Genomic DNA, 24701 nt, shown 5'->3' with positions numbered 1-24701 from the left:
GATTGTAAAGAATAGGATTGTACAGAATAACGCCCCGAAAAACGGGTCCCGAAGCATCACACGGTGTTTGAGGCTACGAGTAGCCCCAAGCCAACCCTTTGAGCCATTTTCATTCAGTTCAACACAAATCAACGGGGTTTTCATAAATAACCCTCAAATATCAACAGAGTAATCATCATCAAAGAATAAAAGAACTTCCGAAAGATAACAAAATACGACTTATTAGTCAACTCCCAACATCTATACTAGTCTGACAAGACTCTAAAAAAATCAATAAAACCAGCGAGCCATTGAGACATGCCCCAATTGACTCATACTCAGTTATCAAATGTAAATAATTCCGTGAAACCAACATCAGACATCACCTCCTCGGAACATGAGGACTCACCACAAAAGAGGATGTAGAACAGCGTGCCCGAAGATTCACTGTCGAACCTGGAACTGAGCACCTGAACCTACATTCCGAGAAAATGCAGCCCACATCCGAAGTATGGGTCAGTACCATGGAAAAGAACCGAGTATATGGGGGTGTATGCAGTTGTATAAACATCATCATCATAAATATTTATAAGAAATATCCAGGATGTATGAAAGAGTCACATAGCCCGAAGAAAATCATCATAATCATGAGAGGATGAAATAAGTACAATAACACATGTGAGTCATCATATAATTTGTCAATCACTTTCCGTTCATCAAGAATATCAATTCTCGTAATGTAAATATCATTTAAATCTTTCGAAAGAATAACTTTCACAATTCCACTTTTAAATCACTTCACCATTCACCATAGACACAAGGAAACACACACACACTGGGAGATCCTATAACCGACATAAACTATGTGAGCTATATGGAGTCCAACGTACAACCCACGTTGGGGAGAACCGTCCTATCCTTGCCACCGGAGTAGGACTATCGATATCAAATCCACACAAACTAGTGATCACTATATAAATCAGCCTCAGGCTCACTCCTACGGGGGCACGTAGTTCTAGGGAAGTAAGGTTGCTTTATACCTCTCACTCGATGCTAAAGATTTCTCCCGAATTTAGCTCAGATCATTTCAAAGACAATCCACAACAAAACAATTTCAGTAATATATAAACATACATCGGGAGCCATCATGCTTTCCATCTATCAAAATCAACCACGTTGTGGATTTCTTTCACACTCGAGTTCAAAAGAACTCTATTAAGACCAAAAGGTCAAATCATTCAAAATATCTCAAATATTCAACATCAACGTGCTTATAACACATACTTTCTCAAAAGAACACAATTTCCAATTGAGATTCACGACCCAAATATTAAAATCATGATAAATATCGTTCAAGATTCATGCTTTATATCTCCACACATGTAAATTCATATTTCAAAATCATAAACATCAAGATTTCATAATAATCATCATAAGATATGGGTTCATGCTTCAAATTCGTAAAAATCAAATAAAAATCATGCCTTTGTAAAGAAAATTACTTTTGGGCACAAGAACGAAAGAGAGTTCTTGTTGAAAAATCCCACATACCTTGAATGATGAACTTTAGATCGATACTCGTTCTTGTTAATCGTGCCTTTGAATGATAGTTCTTGGAGTTCCTGAACTAGGAACTTGGAATCTTGAATAAATTTGCAGAATTGATGGTGAACTTTGGAGGTTCTTGAAGTTGGATGTAGGAGCTTAGTGTTTTCTTTTTGAGGGAATTTGATGAAATATAACATATAATGCTTCTAATAGGCTTTAATATTGGGTTTGGACGGATTTTGGGTGAGGGAGAATGACCAAAACGCCCCTAAAAATCAAATAATTCTCGAATCTGTCCTTTGGTGGACTATTTTGATAGTCTGAAGTAGATCAACCATAACGTTTTACTCCGATATCCAAATTGGATGAAACTAATTTCATTAGAATGAGGACTCTCATATCTTTCCGTTGATATATAGTATCTCACCCAGATCATTGTGTACGAGGAGTTATGATCATTTGAAGTTGACCCAAAAAATTCGCTTTTGGTAGGCTGAAGTAGATCAACCATAACTTTTTGCTTTGATAGACAAATTGGATGAAACTAATTTCATTGGAAAGAGGACTCGTAGAGATTTCCGTTGATATATAGTAAATCACCCAGATCATTATGTACAAGGAGTTATGATCGTTTAAAGTTGGAGCAAAAATACGTCAGGCCTCAGTACTTTTTCTTGCACGTTTTACTGTTCACTACTATTCACGGTTCGATCGGAATGTTCATAACTCTTCGCTCGGGTGTCCGTTTTGGATGATCCACTCTACGCAATGGTGGGTCATAATCTAAGACATTCCATATGAAAAATTTATAATTCATTCTAGAAGATAGAACCCAACACGTTTACGCACAAAATTTCAACGAAAAATTTTCTGGGGTATTACAAACATATACCTACCGATTTAATATGTGTTGATCCACTAACCAAGGGGCTAAGACCCATAGTTTTTATGCAACATGTTCAGAATATGGGCGTTGTTGAGTCATTTGATTTGTTGGGTTAGTGAGAGTATTTAATATTATTATTCATTTGTCATTAGAGTATTCGCCTTATTGTTTCGGTCTTATGGTGATATTATGTCACGACCCAAGCCGAGGCTGTGGCCGCGACGGGCATCCCAAACCATGAAGGCCTGAGAGCCCTTCTATCTGGCAATCATATGCATAATTCATAACTATAAAAAAATGCGAAAATAAAATAGAAACATGGTCATCTGATTATATTAATAAAACAACACGACATAAGTTTAATATAACTCAAATCCATTTAACACCTGTCTGCGAAATTTCTACTAACTGAAGGAAAACAACATCTATTTGAAAATCGAGACAAGGCCCCCGGTCAGACCATGAAATAAAAATAATGAAATCACGAGATAAGGCCTTCCAAAATAAGGGAAGCTCTCAAAATCCAATGGTCTACAACTTAGTGGGACCCCGGGACTGATCCTCAGATCCTGAAATATAGGGGGTCAATATAGATGTACTGGTACGCAGAGCATTCCAAAATAATATATTTATATACAACATAAGTGAGAGCAATTCATAAAACATTGTACATATAATATAAGAAAACACATGGGCACGCATTAAAAACCTTGAAACATTTCTTTGAAATCATAAACCACTTTTTTATGTTACTTCTGAGCTAGATGGTACACCCTACAATTTGTAATTCCACAGGCTATATGAAATTCGTCCTTCACTCGGCGGCCAAGCCTCCAATCTAAGCTTATCGCAAGGATTGGAGTATCAGTATGGGGAGACACGCAAGACCACATAGCATGGTGCCATGATCCCCAATCAAATCAATATTTCATAGTAGTGCACAAGACAACAAAGCATGGCTCCTAACCATAGTCCCAAAGTGGAACGACATAAATCAAGGTACACAAGACCACACAGCATGGTACCATAACCCTGTGTCGGCAAATCACGATTTCTAGCATTGAGTCTTTCAACTCGTACTTTCTTCGGGTAACCATCTAACTCTCTTTAAGCCCATTTTTAACATTTTATAAACATGCATCTTTCTGAATTCAAAATCTAGAAATCTGAATGAAAATCTGTGTTCTATTCTGTTCTGTGTTACCATGGCATTATCTGTATTGGTATCGTCATACCAAAACTTGCAAGTCATGTTTCTAAGCCATACAATATCATGTTACAGTCTTCTCTTTCAAAACATTATTTTCAGACCACCAAACTGGTCAAACAGTATAAGAGGATAAGTATAGTGAAATTCATAAAAACAGAGTCAAGGATCCTCAATTCAATTCACAAACACATGGTGGTCACGTATCTTGTAACAAATCATTCACTTCTCTTTAAAATCATCATTTTCATTTATGCAATTAAGAAAGACACATTGTCTTCAAGTCATCATCGAAACCAAGTCAACAAATAATAGTAAAGACATTTATGTCATGCTTCTCAATATGCAATCGAATAATTCATAAAGAGAGAGGGGGTATAAATCTTCATGCTCTCAACTCAAGTTTCAAACATTCAACCCACATATGAACATATATTAAAAAAATTGAATTTAAGGGGGGAAGGCCTTAAGATCAAAACTTTATTATCAATAAGGTTTCATAATGCATAGTTGTAATTGTAAATCCAAACCCCTTTGTAAATTCATAATTTCTAAACATTTATTCATCATTAAAACAATTTCACCATGCCCATGTAGTTTTACGAAACCCCACGTACCTTATATTGATTAGTTTGAAGATTGAAAGCCTAATCTTGAAACCTTTCTTGAGAATCTTGAATTGGAAGACTTGAATTCTTGATCTTTGAGAAGAAATATTGAATCTTGTTCTTGGAGAGATGGTTAGGGTTTTTCTTTTGAGAGAAAATTGATTTAAGAGGTAATTGATGCTTCTTGGGACTGAAATTTTATGTTATGGACGAAATTTGGGTGAGGAAAAGTGACCAAAATGCCCCTAGACCCATTAGAAACTGATTTAACATGTGAAAATTCCTGTAACGCGTTATCCGACACGTCCCTATCGCATCGGCTTACTGCCTCACACGGAAAATGTCATAACTTTTCGCTCGGTTATCGAATTTAGGCAAAATTGATATCGTTAGAAAGCTAATTCAATTATCTACAATTTAGTGGGTCTTAAGCTGAAATATTCCACATATATAAAAAGTTATACGCGTTCAAAGTAGACCCTTATAGAATTGAATATCAAATTTTGGATGAATGAAAGATTCTTAACTCAACTTTTGCTCTAAGTGATTTTATGAACATTTTTCACCTCATAATCACTTCATACACTAGGAGAAAGATCATGACACATGAATTTAAATATAAACCACGGAATTAGATCTTACACACATAGGAATGGCGGTTTAATTTCTAGCTCAAAAATGCGGGTGTTACATTATCTCCCTCTTGGGATCATTCGTCCCTGAATGATGGGTAGGGACTTGTTGAAGCTCTAAAAGTGTAGAATAAAGAATGAAACCTCGCATTGAACATATTTCCTTAACAAAATATGTAAAGGTATCAAATGAGCTTCATGATAACCCCTAGTGAAACGTGAAAGCACGAAACATGGGATAATGAGACTTTAAATAGGGATGATCTTGCACATGAGTTCTATGCGCCATAATCATCACAGAATAAGGTATGGGTTTATTTGATGATCATAGACCTGATTTATATTAGTACTAGTCATGAAATAAGATTTCGAGGAAGATAGGGATTGAAGCATTCTCCACCTTTCATGATACAACGAATAGACTTAGCTTAAAGGCACTACTCAGCTATGCCCCAACATTAAATAACTTACTTCGTCCTTTCCATCTTACTATTCTCCTATCACACATCTAACCACAAGACTTGAGTTTCACTGCAATGTACTTTTATGTTGAAGCCTAACTCGGAGTAACAAGGTGATAACTTAAGCTATAGGACCTTATACTTTACATCCCATTAAGAATATTACCTCACCTTATCACTATCGTCAAATACCCTCGGGTTTTAATTCAAGGAATACTAACCACATCGTACATGGGTTGTGTTTTCATCAATCACAACATTCAAACCTATCATTACTACACCCACTTCATGGACTTCCTCCACTAAGACCAACAAATTCAACCACATTCACAAAGATTTTTGTCATATATCTCATTCCCAACTATTTCTCATAATAAGAGTCCATCCCTTTCTTTCCCCCATCTTTTATAGCCTTAGCTCAAGAAATCACATAAAAATTTTCACCTTCAAGAATATCTACTCACCTACCTAACATATCCCCATGCTTTCACAACCACCATCATACTATCATACAGAAAGTCATTAAGGGACCCGAGCATAAATGTCATGAATGGAAAGTAACACTATTAGACCATAATGTATACTTATTGCACTACTCAAGGAGGGACATGAAATGAAGATATGATAAAATAGATACAAAGTGCTCCATATATCAAGTGTTTGGATCATAAGTAGAGAGTCGTTCGGAAGAAACATAATACAACATGAATTCGTAGGATAGAGCATAGTGAGAAAACATTGGTGTACATATCAAGATAAAATGAGGGAAAAGACTAAATTACCCTCTTGGACCCAGAAATCAGTAAGACGAACTGGGTACCCGATGCGTTAAACGACGCACCACGTCGATCCCTACTGACACGATTCATGGCGCGACGCGTCGACATCGTGTTGGCCCACTATTTTGATCATCCAAATATGCCTCAAACGTCGTCTGAAAAATCTAAAACTTTCCTGAGACACCCCCTTTTACACCCCTGATCATGAATAAACTCAAAAATCTACATGTTGGGGTTGGGAAGATCAATTCAAAAATCATGGAAGTTAAGAGCTCATAAATATAACTAAGTCTTTTAACAATTAGAAAAATTTTCAGGTTGTAAGCTCTCCATACATGTAACTAAGAGTGGTATTGAGTCGAGAATGCTACAGGGTATTACATTACAACTAAGACAAAGATTGTCGCTTGAAGCGATTGCTCCTCATTTAAGGAACTGAGATTTGCATAAACTTTATCACTTTGGCTAAACCCGATATAGGATGAATCGGTGACATATAGAAAATTGTTTCCTTAGGACCAAGCATGATGGGAGACATAGATTTTCATAGATCACGAACAACATAACATATATCTTGAATACATGAAAGACTAGATTACTGAGAGACATAATTGTTTCTAGTTTGTAGGTCAGATCATGACATACGTCCATAGAGAAATCGAACCATAGGCATCGGAAAGACTTGAATACACAAGACATTGGTAGATGTCTATTCAAACCGAAGTAGGAGGATTATGCTTGAACAGGAATTAATTGGTCATGATTCTTACTTGAAACTCGATAGCATAAGAAAATTTAAAAACTACTTTAATCCATCATCTCCCTCTTAGAGCAAAGTCACCCTCCTAGACTTGGGGACATAACTCCATATCAAAATCTATAGCCACAACACTCAACATAAAAGAGACATCACCACATACTTAAACTCTAAACTCTCCTTGAAGAACTATACTCTGAAGGCCTTGATTTTTTATAAATGCTACTTTTAACTTTCGCTAGCCTCTATAGCCATCACCCCCACAACTCACACTCACTTGGGTATACATATCCACACTCCTTATCACATAACCACTTGTTTTCTACCACTTAAGATACATTAAACCTCTATTTACAAAACTTACAACTTAACGAAATTTGCACAACTATACCAAAGGCGCACATTGCCTACCTATATTTTCTCAAGTTTAACTTTAATGAACACCATACAACAACTCCCTAGACTTCTCTGTACTATAAAATTCAAAAACACAAGTTGGGTACACATAACACTTATACTATACAACCTTATCTAACAACATGCTATCTGGGGTTCAACTTATTCTTATATACTCACGCTATTATACACTTAATGACTCACCCACAAATCATCATTTTAACATTAGTTCTTATGTACATAAATACAATTATCCACTCCTTTTTTCTTCCACAAGTTTCCAACCTAAGTTATTTCACACCTTATATCAAGCCTACTAATTTATTCCCATAAAACATACATCACTAATCTTAAACTACTATCCACCACTACCCACATCTCAAGTTTAAGCCTATAGTCTACAATCAACCATGTACCACCGATAAAGTATGCCACATACGATACTGGTTTATCAAGTTGGGAAAATTTCACTTAACTACTACCTACAATCATATCTTCTCCATAACCTTACTATTACAACTCAAAATCAACTATATACCTTCTCATATTAAGTCTACTTACCCATCCAAACATTCTCACCATTACCAAATCCCATTAACATCAATGAGTCTCTACCCACAACTTATTGACCAATCTACCCTTCTCCATTCAAACCTATAAATGATTTATACTACCACCATAACTATCCATTCTGAGATCCTTTCCTATTTTGAACAAATAATAATCTTAGCCAACTATTTTCTTTCACAAATTACCATACAATCTACAAATATTGATACCACATTAGTTTTTCACAATACAATGGAAACCCACTCCTCAATCTACGATTATACAACTAAAACTATTTATTTATGCAGATGTTACCCTTACTCGGACTGCTAACCTTGTGACTTCATGCCACCAACTTCTAGACCATCTTACTACCAATAGGTCATGACACTTTAACATACACTACTACTCGGGTGGAAATATAGTTCCAATACTCTGCTACACATCATTACCCTTATGCATGACATCTGCAACACGAATTTTGAAAGGGGACTGAATATACTTCGGACCTCAGGCTGAAAAGCATGAATTCATCAAGATAAAGGTATACACTCAGATCAATATGCCTTGAAGTACTAATGTACTCTTCTCATGTCCTTTTACTATTTCATAACTTTATGGATAACTCAATTAGAGAGAACCACATCACTGGAGGAGCTAGACTCTTAGACTTATATCGCCTCGACAATGAGGCATGGTCCATGAACTTTAAAAAAAGAAGGAATTTGGATAACTTTTTTATGTCCGACGCTATAGCCCAAACTAAAGTATGAAAGAATAAGAAACAACTCCTAAATGTTCGGTAGCATCCTGATTATAAGTGTGGTGCACAACACACCCATAAGCAAGACTCTATTAGACACGATTTTGCAGACACCCTGGGACCATGAACCGTGCTTTGATGCCAAGTTTGTCACGACCCGAGCCGAGGTCGTAGCCACGACAGGCATCCCAAACATGAAAGCCCGAGAGCCCTTCTATCTAGCAATCATATGCATAATTCATAACTATAAAAAAATTCAGGAATAAAATGGAAAACAACATAACATAAGTTTAATATGACTCAAATCCATTTAACACTTGTCTGTGAAATCTCTACTAAATAAAGGAAAACAACATCTGTTTGAAGACCGGGACAAGGCCCCCGTCAGACCATGAACTAAAAATAATAAAATCATGAGATAAGGCCTTCCAAAATAAGGGAAGTTCACCAAATCCAATCGTCTGACAATGGTCTGCAGCTTAGTGGGCCCCCAGGACTGATCCTCAGATCCTAAAATATAGGGGGTCAATAAAAATATACTGGTACGCAGAGCAATCCAAAATAATGTATTTATATATAACATAAGTGAGTGCAATTCATAAAACATCTTACACATAATATATGAAAACACATGGGCACACCTTAAAGACTTTGAAATATTTCTTTGAAATCATAAACCACTTTTTATGTTACTTCTGAGCTAGATGGTACACCCTACAATCTATAATTCCACAGACTATATGGAATTCATCCTTGACTCAGCGGCCAAGCCTCCAATCCAAGTTTGTCGCAAGGATTGGAGTATTAGTATGGGGAGACACGCAAGACCACACAGCATGGTGCCATGATCCCCAATCAAATCAACATGTCAAAGTAGTGCACAAGACCACAAAGTATGGCTCCTAACTATAGTCTTAAAGTCGGATGACATAAATTAAGGTAAACAAGACCACAAAGCATGGTACCATAAACACGTGTCGGCAAATCACAATCTCTAGCATTAATACTTTCAACTCGTACTTTCTTCGGGTAATCATCTAACTCTCTTTAAGCCTATTTTTAATATTTTATAAACATGCATCTTTCTGAATTCAAAATCTGGAAATCTGAATAAAAATCAGTATTCTATTTTGTTTTGTGTTACCATGGCATTATCTGTATTGGTATCGTCATACCAAAACTTGCAAGTCATGTTTCTAAGCCATACAATATCATGTTGCAGTCTTCTCTTTTAAAATATTATTTTCAGACCACCAAACTAGTCAAACAGTATAAGAGGATATGTATAGTGAAATTCATGAAAACAGAGTCAAGGATCCCCAATTCAATTCACAAACACATGGTGGTCACGTATCTTGTAAGAAATCATTCACTTCTCTTTAAAATCATCACTTTCATTTATGCAATTAAGAAAGAAACCTTCTCTTCAAGTCATCATCAAAACCAAGTCAACAAATAATAGTAAAGACATTTATGTCATGCTTCTCAATATGCAATCGAATAATTCATAAAGAGAGAGGGGGTATAAATCTTCATGCTCTCAACTCAAGTTTCAAACATTCAACCCACATATGAACATATATTAAAAAAATTGAATTTAAGGGGGGAAGGCCTTAAGATCAAAACTTTATTATCAATAAGGTTTCATAATGCATAGTTGTAATTGTAAATCCAAACCCCTTTGTAAATTCATAATTTCTAAACATTTATTCATCATTAAAACAATTTCACCTTGTCCATGTAGTTTTACGAAACCCCACGTACCTTATATTGATTAGTTTGAAGATTGAAAGCCTAATCTTGAAACCTTTCTTGAGAATCTTGAATTGGAAGACTTGAATTCTTGATCTTTGAGAAGAAATATTGAATCTTGTTCTTGGAGAGGTGGTTAGGGTTTTTCTTTTGAGAGAAAATTGATTTAAGAGGTAATTGATGCTTCTTGGGACTGAAATTTTATGTTATGGACGAAATTTGGGTGAGGAAAAGTGACCAAAATGCCCCTAGACCCATTAGAAACTGATTTAACATGTGAAAAGTCCTGTAACGCGTTATCCGACGCGTCCCTATCGCATCAGCTTACTGCCTCACACAGAAAATGCCATAACTTTTCGCTCGGTTATCGAATTTAGGCGAAATTGATATCGTTGGAAAGCTAAATCAATTATCTATAATTTTATGGGTCTTGAGCTAAAATATTATACATATATAAAAAGTTATGTACATTCAAAGTAGACCCTTGTAGAATCGAATATCAAATTTTGGATGAATGAAAGATTCCTAGGTCAACTTTTGCTCTAAGTGATTTCTATAAACATTTTTCACCTCATAATTACTTCATACACATGAAGAAATATCATGACACATGAATTTAAATATAAACCATAGAATTAGAGTTTACACACGTAGGAACGATCGTTTGATTTCTAGCTCGAAAATGCAGGGTGTTACATATTGTCTTTTGAATTGACATTTATGTTATAGTAGATTTTGTTATCATTTATGTTGATGATAATTTAATCTTACTCTTGTGTCCCAAAAATGATCTTGAGAAAGATTCTATCAAAGATGTGCCTTATTTAAGTGTTTTTTCGTTGCACTTCTTGTTTGTAGAGTATTAATTTTAATTATTTTTTATATTGGCTTAAGTAAAGTCGGCTAAACTAAAGTCTTCCTAAGAATGTGTTCTGGCAGCTATGTTATTAAAGATTCATTCATCTATTTAGTTCTATATGCTTAGATTAAATAATATAATTAGTTATTTATTTCATAAAATTTTTAAAAAAAAATTAAGTTATTGTTTATAAAAGATGTTGAATTGTTATTTATTTATTTATTCTATTTGAGTTTGGTTTCATTTGAATTATAACTAAAATCAAATTTATAATATTTTTAATTGTGTGGTTACTTACTGTGTCACATGAGCAAATTAATCAATGGCATATTGAATCCTTGAGATTAAATTTGTTTTGTAAATTAGGGAAAATAGTGTACACCAAAGTGACCTATTTGCTTTGCTTTACGAGACTTGTTTAATCCATTTCGAGGGATATCACTAAGTTAGAATGTACAATGATCTGCCCAAAGGGTCACTACTTGTTGATGCTGCGGGACTCATTGTTGTGATAAGATTATTATTCTTATGCCTTGCTATTTTGATAAATTCATTCATGTTATATTGTGAAAAATTACTATTTATTTGAACAATAACAATGTTGAGGTTATGGTTCTATCGGGCTTTAACTTTAAGTGATCGAAAGAAGATATTGAATTTTTTTTTAGGACGACTAACATAAATCAAGCCTTTCCTGAGGATGAGCCTCCAACTCTTACTGATTCTAGTAAAAAGAATTTTATGCTAAGTAGGAAAGATCTAATAGGTTATGCATCCTTGCCTTTAGAAGGTCGATTGTTGAGCAACTCAAAAGTGGCTTACCTGAAACTATCAATTCCAAAAGGTTTCTTGCCCAAGTGGAAGAAAAGTATCTTGTATCCAATATGCCTGAGACTGGAGATCTAATGAATAAATTTAATTTGGTTATGGTTTTGATTCTCTTAATGAAAAATTTAATTTGCTTTTAAACTCTCAAGTTGTTGGTCATGGAATCTTATCTGATGGTTTGTTTAAAATTCTCTTGGCTTCTGATTTTGAATACAAATCTGTTAGTTCCGAAATTGTTGAGTCTAAACGATAATTTTAAATGAAAAATCGAGCATGTGGTGGAATAAGCGTTTGGGTCATATCTCTAAGGATAGAGTTGATAAATTGGTTAAGTCTAATATTTTGCCTTCTCTTAATTTTGGGGACATAGGAACATGTACTGATTGCATTAAAGTTGTTAAAAAAAAGAATGCTACTTATAGTTCTGATTTGTTGAAAATCATTTACACAGACATAAGTGGTCTGTATTCTACTACAATATGTGGTTCAAGTTATTTTATCATCTTTATTGATGAATTTCTTCAATATGGTTATGTTTTTCTTATTAAAGAAAAATCAGATTCTCTTGAAATGTTCAAAGTGTTTAAAACTGAAGTAGAGAAACAACTAGGAAAGGTCATTAAAAAGGTGAGGTCTGATCGAAAGGGTGAGTACTATGGTAGATACGTAGAGAATAGGCAACAAATGGGACCCTTTAATGTTGAGCTACATCAGATGGATGTAAAGATAGCCCTTTGAATGGTGATCTTAATGAAGAGTTTTACATGCAACAACCCCAAAGTTTTTTTTTGGTAAAGGCACTGAGCATCTCGTGTGTAAGTTGAAAAAATATATCTATGTCTTGAAGCAACCTTCTCAACAGTGGTACTAGAAGTTTGAGGAAATTATCACTTTTTATGGGGTTTGTGGAGAACAAGATTTATCATTGCTTTTATCTTACGATCAGGGGGAGTAAGTTTATCTGACTCTTTTTGTTGTTGATTATTATTGTGCACACTTTAATATTGTTTGATTATATTCAAGATTTTGCCTTACGTGTTGGCTATGTCTCATATTCATAAGATCATATTGTTGTTTTATTGAATCTTTCTTTTGATTGTGGATTGTGAATTTTTTTATTATTGCACCATGTAATATGTTGCACATGTTGAACCTTGAAAATCAAGATTTTCTGTTAGAGCACATGTTGTTTTAGTGCTCACACAAGTTGTAACAAAAAATTGCGGTGACAATTTTTTTATGGTACGCATGTTGATTTTAAGCGTACATATTGATAAGAAAAATCGTTTGAAGTACTAACAATGAAATAGCCTCGATTTGGAGTCCATGTTGGCTATTTCTTGCTACACTACCACATCATTTGGTTTATGTCTACAAAACTTCAGTGTTAGTAATTGTGGACTAGTCTTGTGTCGTTGATTGATGCAAGTACCGTTGCAGTTCAACAGTGATGTTTTGCTTGACTGAACTATGTTGGAGATGGCGTTCCACCACTAAATAGTTGTGGCCACTGTCTATTCAGCCCGAGAGTCATTTTCATAAAAATAAGTTTTTCAAAACTTTTCTTTAAAAGTCAACGTTGTCCAAGTGGGAGAATGTTAGAATTATTTATTTTATGTAGACTTAACATTAATCTTTTATTTTGTTAAAGTAAAACGGGCTGATGTTATTGGTTTGTAGACAAGACACGGGCCGTGTATTCATACAGATTCCATATGGGCTTGTATCTATTTTATGTTATTGGTGTGGGCTGGCAATAGTGTAGGCCTGTAGTAGACCTGTGAGCCCATAATGGGGGGTGTACTAGGTTAAGGCTTTTAAGCCTATAAACATAAGTCTAGGTTCACTCTCCTGGCTTTAACATAAGACATATTCCCATGATCTGCCAGCCGTCATAAGTAAAGAAGAGGAACACTCAGCCTAGTTCGTCTTCGATTACGTGTTTCAATGACAAACAAAGGTACGTACCTTATTTCTCATATATTTTGTTACTTTATAGGTGTTTTGGTTTATGTGAATTTATGGAGTGTTTCTATGTTAATTTAACAATAATCCCACTGAATAATAAATCACATTGTCTTTTTCGTGCATAACTCAAACACGTTTGTATTACAGAATGAACGTTTCTTCATTTGCATCAATCTTTGTATTTTACTTTACTCGACACAGCCTTCATTTGTTAAATTATGACTTAAAGAATACTTGGTGTGCTCAAAGGCGCGTGTATCATTATATTTACAGGTTCCACTGAACCCATAACTTTTAACTTTGAGCATAAACTTATGTGTAAAATTTTACTAAAATCTCCAAGAATAGTAAATATGAACCCATAATTTTATAAATCCAATGGTTTTGATGCTAATAATCTTAAAATTGAACCAATACAGTTTAAATCCAATCCTGGATCCACCTCTATCGTGTTCTATGATTTAACGAGCTTTCTTTTTTGCATTTTCATTTGATGAACCAATGTGTCATATAATACTTTTTGGTAATTAGTGAATGAGCTACCGTATATGCTATCTTGGTGTTTCTTTTCTCGTCAAACTATTGTTCTTAATACTTTGGTATTTGTTTCAAAAAGTGTATACACTCCAATATCTGCTGCAATGAATTATGAACTATTCAACCATATTTAGTGATGTTTTGGTGTCTTATTGCTAGCTGGTTTCACCTGATAGTATTTTCAAATATTTGAAATTCATGAGCAGGAATCTATGTTGGTGGGAGCAAAGTTGTCCATTTTACGCAGCCAAATATTGTTTCAGGGGCACCAAGTCTCTTCTTTGCACCCTTTAATTGGTCATCAGCTTCAAGATGTACAAATGTGTCTTTGGGTATAAATGTGTCAGCATCGAGTACAATGTGTCAGCTTCAAGTAAAAATGTTTCAGCTTCGAGCACAAATGTGTCAGCTTCAACCACAAACGTGTCTTCAACCTGTTCTGTTCCTAACTGTGGATTTCAACAAAAGGAAAGTAGGGTTGTCTTCTTTTGCTTGAATTATTTCCTGGATAGTGGAACACTGTATCGTTTTGATTATGGAGTCAGCAAGCCAATTTTCCTTTGTAGAATCACGGCGGCACATGCACCATTGTACAATCTGATCCTCCAGAGGTAATATCCATAGAGCCATGTATTTGCTTCAAAATGGTTTCGGAAACTATGCTCTCTAGGAAAATAGTTGTAAAGATTTTGCCTCGTACTGTAAAACAGGTCTTCTTACCAGGAAGCAACGGTCAAGATAACTCTGTTATATTTGCACCTTTGGCAACTATTATTTCATTGCCCCTTAAGTTATTCATGTCAAGTTCCGTTAGTGTAGCCAGAACAACTTCTAGAATGTATTTTTTTTCTAGATATACAATTAACATTGGAGTGGGGAGTGATGTTCTTGAGGTGAAAGTGAAGGATCTAACTTCCTCCTATAATCTGAAAAACATGAAGAAATCTATCAATAAGAACCATTTTGATACCAAAAAGGCACATTAACCAAACATATAAATCAGCTAAAAAGCGGCATGGATGTGATTGAAACAAAATTAGCAGCGAGTCAGACGTCTCGTTTTACATGTTTGTGGTGTCTTAACTTTTGTTCTCCCCATCAAGATGGTAAGGTTTCCCATGATTTATGTTTTTGCCATTTTTGAGTTTGTTCTGTATGACTCAGTTCCAAACAAGTAACAGTTAGCTATATGAATTCCGACAGAGACCATGTTACTCCAATTAAATTCATCTCTCACCAACATTATACAAAGTACAAATAGAAAAGATTTTTCAAAACTATGACTTGTTATCACAAACACATCATCTATCTAGATGGTTATTTCTTCAAAAGATCAAGGTTATTAGACAATAAGATGAAACATATATAAGCTCATTATTTGTATCTTTCATTGAATAGAAGAAAATACATGAATGTGGCACCAAGAACCGCAAATGCCAATGCCATAAGTTATTATTAAAAATGTAACCAGACACAATAAATTAAATATCCCCGTCTCTCATAGGCAACATTTCAACATGCAAGCTAAAAAAGTCAATATACTAGTTGGTATGACATGGTGAAGTGAGGAGTTCCTTGAAGAAAATGGTGAGTCTCTTGTTAAAATTTCATATTGGAACTCAAAGAGAAAAAAAGAACATTTTTTTATTAATCTTAATTTATAAATAGGTTGTATGTATTTTGCAAGGGCGTCTCAATCATATTAAGGGTCTAAAATCAGACTCTTAACAAGAGGCCTTTAAACGGTAATAACAAATTCTTTCATTCCTCAGGGACTCAAACGGTCACATATATAATAATAATAAGAATAAGGGCAAACATATCGTCAAATTCCTAAACTTGGCACAAACTTATACTTTAGCACCTAAAGTGGACGGAGACGGTGGATATGCGGTGTTGACCAATGGTGGATAGTGTTTTCCCAACGAAATTTTGCTGAAATTAAAATGTGAGGGATTCAATTTATTTGGTGTTTTTTTTTGGATGTTATAGGTTAATGATTCTTTGTTTAAGAAAATTGATAGTAGTAGGTGTTATTGCAATGTGTGTATATCATTATAGGAGTGGAAAAAAAGTCTGATAGATAGGCGTCTCTTGAATTTTAATTAAGACAGGGTCAGGTAGTGGGTTTGGATCAATTATTTGAGCTAAAAAATATTAATATAAAAAAGGGACAAATATACTCCCAAACTATGATAAATGATATGTATTTACTCACTGTCATACTTTAGGTACACATGTCCCTATTGTTAGTGTGAGGGGCATATACGTACTATTTCATTAATGATAGAAGCATATGTGTACCCAAAATATGATGAAGAATATATGCGTACCATTTATCATAGCTTAAGTATATATTTGTAACTTTCCGTTTATATAATTTGCATACTCAAGTAAAATCCCTTAATAAAAATCCATAATAAGGAGGTCAACTGTCAGTGACACCTCAAACATGAAACAGTGGAAGTGATGCTAGGTTTAATTCTTGAATAGGCTTCAGAAATATTCTTCCATTTCTAATTAGTTGTCATCTCTATTAAAAATAGATCTTTTTTAATACTTGTTTACAAATTCAATGTATAACTAGTTGTTTTGTTTTCACTTTTAACCTTAGTAATAAATATGAAAAGATATATATAATGCTATAAGGGTAATTTAGTCAAATTATAGTAATAAATATGAAAAGATATATATAATGCTAGAAGGACATTTAGTCAAATTACCTTCTAGTTATAATACTTTTCTTAAAGGTGTTCAACTTAAAAAAGTAACAACTAATTGAAAATACAGGAAGTATTAACTTTGTTTGCGGTGAATTCGAATGTTGCTACTAAAAGGTAGGTGCCATAATAAAAGCCCATCTAACTCCAAAAGTAAGGAACTGCATAAGATGAGTCTGAGAATTTTGTTGGGAAAGAGGCAAGGGCATTATCAACGTGCACGACAAGATAGCGGCGGAAGTATACCCAAGTCTAAATTTTTTCTTCCAATTTGAACCAAGAGAAAATAAGAAAATCAAGCACAGTGGTAATATGACAACAAATAAATCAACCAAATGAAATACAACAAGGTAAGAATAAAATCTATCACACGAGACATAAAATTCACGTGGAAAATCCTTCAATTGGAAGAGTAAAAAATCATGGGATCAAAATCTTTACGACAATCACCAAGATTTACAATATTGTTCTCTAAAATTGGCTACAAAACAAGTATCAAACAACGAGCAACAACACATAAACCACAATACCAAAAAATAAAAAAATAAAGGAGCAAAAGCACCAAAATGCAGCTATTGTTCACGGATGAAAAATAGGAGTTACAGGACACCAAATCTAACTCCGTCAGTTCTTAATCAAAGACTGAGATGAGAGAAATAATCTATCTAAAAATCAACTCAATCGGACAAGAAACAAAGCAAAAATTGCAATTTGAAGTTGACAGTTATGGTTGGAATTTTAGGTGCGAAAATTTGCACTAGTTTCTCTCTTTGGCTGCTGAAAACTCTCTTTTGTGATTGTGAAATAAGTCCTAAAAAGATCTATATGTATTTTTCATAGTAATGGTCATATGGGCAAAAATGAATTGGTCCAAATTAGGCTTTATTTATCCACGTAGAAAGAAGAAAAACCTATAACCCAACAATTCTCTCCATCCCAACTATGTGGAGGAGACCGCCATTCCGACGATCATGCAACAATATTCAAACATATCTCTTGGCAAAGCTTTAGTCATTATGTCAGAACCATTATCATCTGTATGAATCTTCTCAAGTTCAAGCAACTTAGAATCCAACACATCTCGAATTCAATGATATCTCACGTCAATGTGTTTAGACCGATCATGAAATGTAGAATTCTTCCCAAGATGTATAGCACTTTGACTATAGTAATAAAGCACATACCTCTCTTGAGCACAACCAAGTTCCCCCAAGAATCTCTTCATCGAAAGCAATTTTTTACAAGTTTCAACGACAACAATAAGCGCAACCTCTACAGTAGATAGAGCAACATATTTTTGTAATCTAGATTGCCAAGACATAGCTTCCCCTGCAAAATTAATAAAATACCCTGACATCACCAGCCATGTCTGAATCAGTATAATCATAAAGAATAGGCTTTCCTATATCAAAACACAAACTCAGACTAGAAGTGCCACAAAGATATCTCATAATCCACTTTACAACATTCCATTGTTCTCTTTCCGGATTAGAAAGAAAACAACTAACAATACCAACAAGAAGAGCAATATCTGATCATGTACAAACCATTGCATACATCAAACTACCAACAGCTGAAGCATAAGGAACTCTCTTTATATCTTCTTTCTCATCATTATTAGAAGGACACTACTTCATGCTCAATTTGAAGTGCATAGCTAAAGGTGTACTGAAAATCTTAGCCTTGTCCATATTGAACCTTCGAAGTACTTTTTGAATGTACTTCTCTTGTAATAACCACAACTTCTTGGCCTTTTTGTCACGGATAATGTGCATGCCAAGAATCTGTCTTACTGGTCCTAAGTTTTTCATAGAAAAGGCTTACTCAACTCTTGCTTCGACTTCTGAACCCTGCAAGTATTATGACCAATAACAAACATGTCATTAATATAAAGCAACACAATAATAAAGTCACCATCAGAGAATTTTTGCACAAAAACACAATGACCTGAAGTAGTCTTCTTGAAGCCCCACTGACTCATAAAGGAACCAAACTTTCTATACCATTGCCTGGGAGCTTGTTTCAAATAATAGAAGTTTTTCTTCAATTTACAAACATAATTCTCTTTCCCCTTGACTTTAAGACCTTCATGTTGTTTCATATAAATTTCTTCATCTAAGTTACTATGGTGAAAAGTAGTTTTAACATCCTTTTGCTCAAATCTAGACTTGCAGCTAAGCCTAGAACCACATGAATGAATGATATCTTCACAACTAGAGAGAATATATCATCAAAATCAACTCTTTTTTCTGATTAAATCCCTTCATAACCAATCTAACCTTGTATCGTGGAATTGGGTTACCATCTTCATGTTTCACTCAAAAACCCCACCTGTTTTTCAAAGTTTTTCTATCTTTAGGTAGCTTAACCAAATTAAAAGGTATGATTATTATTCAAAGATTTAATCGTATCTTCCATAACATCAAACCGCTTTTCTTGTTCTTCACTTTTCATGGCCTCATCAAAACTCTCAGGTTCTCCCTCATCAGTGAATAGTACATATTTATTGGGAGAATAACAAGATGAAGGTATTCTTTCTCTAGTAGATTGTCTGAGAGAACTCTCTAGAGCATCAATAACTGGTTGTTGATCAATCATATCAACTTGCACTGGAGCATCAACAACATCATGCTGGTCATTCTAAACATGATCCTCATCTTCATTATCAACTTGATTTTTATTATTATGATAATTTTCTTCAGGAGTAGTAGTCAAAGGAACTGGATCAACATCAACTAGGCTCTCACTACTCCTAGAATCAACCTTCTCAGCTTTATCAAAATCTTTAATTATTTGATCTTTAAAGAACATAACATCATGGCTTCTAATAAGTTTCTCCTCAACTGGATCATAGAAAAGATAGCCAAATTCATCTTGATCATAACTAATGAAGATACACTACCTAGTTTTAACATCCAACTTTGACTTAAATCTTCAATTGTTTGGTCTTCAAAGAACACAACATCACGAGATCTAACAAGTTTCTCCTCAATCGGATCATAAAAATGATAGCCAAATTTATCTTGATCATAACTAATATATTCAACTTTGACCTTTCATCCTTAGGAACATGTACAAAGGCTTTACACCCAAAGACTCTAAGATGATCATAAGAAAAATTCTTACCAGACCAAACTCTGTTATGAACATAACCATCCAAAGCAATGATAGGAGATAATTGATAACATAAGTAGCAGTATTAAGTTCTTCTGCCCAAAAGAAATCTAACAGCTTAGCATATGAAAGCATACATTTAACCCTCTTAACTAGAGTTTTATTCATCGTCTCTGCTAAACCATTCAACTGAGGAGTTTTTAGAAAAAATTTCTGATGTCAAATATTATTCTCTCTGCGATATCTATCAGAAGGATCAATATACCCACCATCATTATCTGAGCGGATGTATTTTAATTTTTTCTCTATCTGTGTTCAACTAAGGCCTGAAAATCCTTGAACACACCAATTACTTAATCCTTGGACTTCAAAGAAAATATTCAGAGTTTGCAAGACTGATCATCAATAAAAGTCACAAAGTAAAGTGCACCACCATGAGACCTTACTTTAAAAATACCACACAAGTCAGAATGAATCAACTTCAACAAATCAAACTTTTTTTAAGGCGAATGACTCTGAAAAGAAACTTTTTTCTATTTACTGGCTAAGCAATGAACATACTTCTTCAAATTTATTTGTTTCACTCTAGAAAGAAAGTTTTCTTAGCCAAACTATCAATCCCCTTTCTTACTCATATGGCTCAACCTTCTATGTCATAACTCTGATAAAGTATCATTCTCCATCAAGTTTACTGAGCCTCTAAAAGTAGAGCCCTGAAATATATACAAGTTAGACAACTTGTCACCTTGAGCCACAATCATCGAACCTCTAGTAAGCTTCCACTGTCCAATACCAAGGGTGTTAACATAACCGTTATCATCAAGGTTCCCTACAGAAATTAGATCCAAGCGGACATCTGAAGCATGTTTGATATAGTTGAGAACTAGTTTGGAACCATTGTTACTTTTCAAACAAACAGTGTCAATGCCAAGTACTTTAACTTCATCATTATTGCCTATTTTTAACATTTTAAAATTATCTGGAGTATAAGAAGAAAATAATTTCTTCTTTGGCGTGACATGAGAAGTAGCACCAGAATTCACAAACTAGCTAAACTCATCATGAACAAGATTAATAGCATTCTTACCACAAGCAACAAGAAGATCATCATCAGCAACAACAGTAACAGGATTTTTATTATTGCCTCTTTTTTTTTGTTGTCTCATATCTCTCTTATACTTGTAACAATATTTCATGATATGCTCCTTTTTGTTGCAATAGTCACATGTAACATTCTTGAATTTGGACCTCGACTTGCTTCTACTTTTATCTCTAATATTCGGACCTCTGGACTTGTTTCTCCCCCTCTCTTCAGTAAAAAAAAATTAGAGTGTAAAGATAAAGAAGATAAGGCTTAAGATCTTCTTTGCATCTCCTCATTTAAAACATCACTCTTAGCATATTCCATAGTTACAACACCACTGAGAGTAGAATTAGTCAAGGAAACTCGAAGAGTTTTTAAGAGTCAGACAAAGTATTAAGAAGCCAAAGTCCTTAAATTTCTTCATCAAACTTTACACTCATTTCAAACAACTAGTCAAGGATACCCTAAAAATCATTTGTATAATCAGAATTAGGACTACCCTCTTTATGCCTGATATTAATCAATTTCTTAAGCAGGAAAGACTTATTATTGTCAGTTTTTAAAGCATAAAGTATCTCGAGCTTGTCCCATATACTTCTGACATCTGTCTCATTCATAATATGATTTCTAACATATCTTCGACTCATTGTCGATACAGCCACAAATTTATAGGTGCTCAAATTCTCAATCCTCATCTATCATGGATTGAGGTTTAGTAGACACAAACATAGGCGAATGCATTTTCTTGATAAACAGAAGATCTTTCATCATTCCTTTTCAAGTATGATAATTACTACCATTCAAACACACCATTTTACTCTTGCCTTCATTATTCAAATCGACAATCAACAAAAACCTACTCTTTGTTACCATTTTGTTGAGAAAGAGGCAAGGGCACTAAAAGTGCACGACATGGTAACAATGGAAGAATACCCAATTCTAAACTTTTCCTTTCAATTTGAACCAAAAGGAAACAAATAAATCAGACACAATGGTAATATGAAAGCAAATAAAGCAACCAAATGAAATGCTACAAGACAATAATAAAATCAATCACACGAAACACCAAATTTACGTGAAAAATTCTTCGATGTGAAGAGTAAAAAATTATGGGACCAAAACCTTCACTATAATCACCAAGAGTTACAGTATTGTTCTCTAAAATTAGCCGCAAAAAAAGTGCCAAACAACGAACAATAACATATAAACCACAACACCAAAAACTAGAGAAATAAAGAAGTAAAAACACCAAAATGCAGTTACTGTTCATGGATGAAAAACAGGAGCTACAGGCCACCAAATCCAACTCCGTCAGTTACTAATCAAAGATTGAGATGAGAGGAACAAGCTGTCTAAAATCAGCTCAATCGGATAAGAAACGAAGCGGAAATCGCAATTTGAAGTTAGCAACTATAACTGAAATTTTAGGTGCGAAAACGTGCACTAGTTTATCTCTTTGGCTATTGAAAACTCTCTTTTGTAATTGTGAAATAAGATTCTAAAAAGATCTTTATATATGACTTATAGTAATGGACCTATAGGCAAAAATAAATTGGTTCAAATTGAACTTTATTTATCCATATAGAAAGAAAAAAAATTCATAACTCAACAAATTTAGTGGTTGCAAAAGAGTCCCAGATAAATGTCAGTCGAAGTTCAGTAACAATAATGATCAATAACATATTTTATGATAGCATAATTTGCGAATTTTGTTCCATTTAGCTATAAATAGTGTTTTTTAACCAAAATTACTAATCTTGTAATTATAAACTTGCTGAGTTTAAATATAGAAAATGACAGGTTTTATAACAAAAAATATCAATTAAATTAGATTTATTTTTTATTTCTCCAATTATTGGCTGAAATTAAAAAAAAAATAATGAGCAAATATATGGATTAACATATTTTTCTCAAAAAGAAACAAAGATGAAAGCCCCTTCCGGTCCCACCGCCACACCTACCAATAACAGTCATCTTCTTGATTTTTGTTGATTGATCAAATACACTTATTACGACTAGGGTGTTCATGGATCAGTTTGGGTCGGTTATTGGTCAAGATCATAATCAAACTAAAAAATCATAATCAAATCAACTTAGTCGGTTTTTAAATTTCTAAAACTAAATCAAACCAAACAAAAAATAACTGTCGGTTTGGTTCTTGTCGGTTTAGTTCGGTTTGGTTCGGTTTTTTCAGTTTATAACTTTAACTAATGATAAAAGTTGAAAATTTAAAAAAATCAATCCAATCTAACATATGAGATGTTAACCGAGTGTTGTATCTGAACCGTGAAACTAAGATGTCAACTGAGTGTTATACTTCGGGAAAGCTATGAACAACACCATATGAACACTTCTAAAAATATATTTTAAAACTACATTTAATAAAAAGATATGATAAAACCCCCAAAAGGTGAACACATAAACTTCTTGCTCAACAAGGTTAAAAAAAAAGTTAAAATTAATGATTGTCTATAGTCAAATGAATCTCAGCTATAAATTTCAATATACAACAAGATATTATTTTCACAATTAGTATCATTTGTCATTCAAAGTGCGAAATTCACTTAGAATCTCATAAGTAACTATTAACTAGATGAAGAAATGATTTAATATGTTACGACTAAAGTTAAATCATGATTAAAATATAAAGTGTAACAAATATTTATATTGTATTTATGAATAATACATTAATAATTATAATATATCGGTTCGATTTGGTTATTTTATCGGTTATTTTAGAGTAAAACCAAACCAAACCAAATTAGTATCGATTTTTTAAAATTCAAAACCAAACCAAACCAAATCTAACCAAATATCGATTTTTTTAATCGGTTTGATTTGGATCGCGATTTGATTTGATTAAAAACCAAACCATGAACACCCCTAATTACGACTATAGTACGATATTAATCGCCACATTTACTGCTGCTCCTCCATCTTTATGGACTTTTTTCTATTGCCATAAGATTTAGAAAATCAGTAGAAACAATTTTATTATATTACTACTTAAATATAATAATTTTAATACTTTAAATATATATTAAATAATAAATCGTATTTAATATTAAGAGTAAAATAAATAAAAATAAATAAATTATTCATTAATTTTATGAATTTGATAAATATTGCTAGACATTTCAAAATAAAAAAGTGGACAAGTAAAAATAAAAAAAGAGAGTAGTTATATTATTTGTAAGTGTTGGAATCTCTAGATGTTCGTTGAATCAATCGCAACCTTCTTTAATTTGTATAGTTGTTTTTCTTATTTATATAT

General features: G+C 33.7%; 1 protein-coding gene across 1 annotated transcript; it reads left to right on the top strand.

Annotated features, from left to right (window-relative positions):
• The first annotated feature begins 14821 nt into the window (after window positions 1–14821).
• LOC107849000 lies at window positions 14822–15495 on the top strand. Its single transcript, XM_016693698.2, has 2 exons — window positions 14822–15120; window positions 15180–15495. Exons 1-2 carry the CDS (start codon window positions 14822–14824, stop codon window positions 15493–15495), a joined length of 615 nt encoding a protein of 204 aa, XP_016549184.2.
• Window positions 15496–24701: the final 9206 nt, after the last annotated feature.

The sequence above is a fragment of the Capsicum annuum genome, chromosome 12, assembly GCF_002878395.1.
Source record: "Capsicum annuum cultivar UCD-10X-F1 chromosome 12, UCD10Xv1.1, whole genome shotgun sequence".
Lineage (NCBI taxonomy): Eukaryota > Viridiplantae > Streptophyta > Magnoliopsida > Solanales > Solanaceae > Capsicum > Capsicum annuum.
This window is presented reverse-complemented; position numbering and strand designations above follow the sequence as displayed.

Coding starts and splice junctions, on each gene's coding strand:
- LOC107849000 (XM_016693698.2), top strand. CDS start 14,822: ATGTACAAATGTGTCTTTGGGTATAAATGTGTCAGCATCGAGTACAAT. Junction 15,121..15,179: donor TACAATCTGATCCTCCAGAG/GTAATATCCATA, acceptor TATGCTCTCTAG/GAAAATAGTTGTAAAGATTT.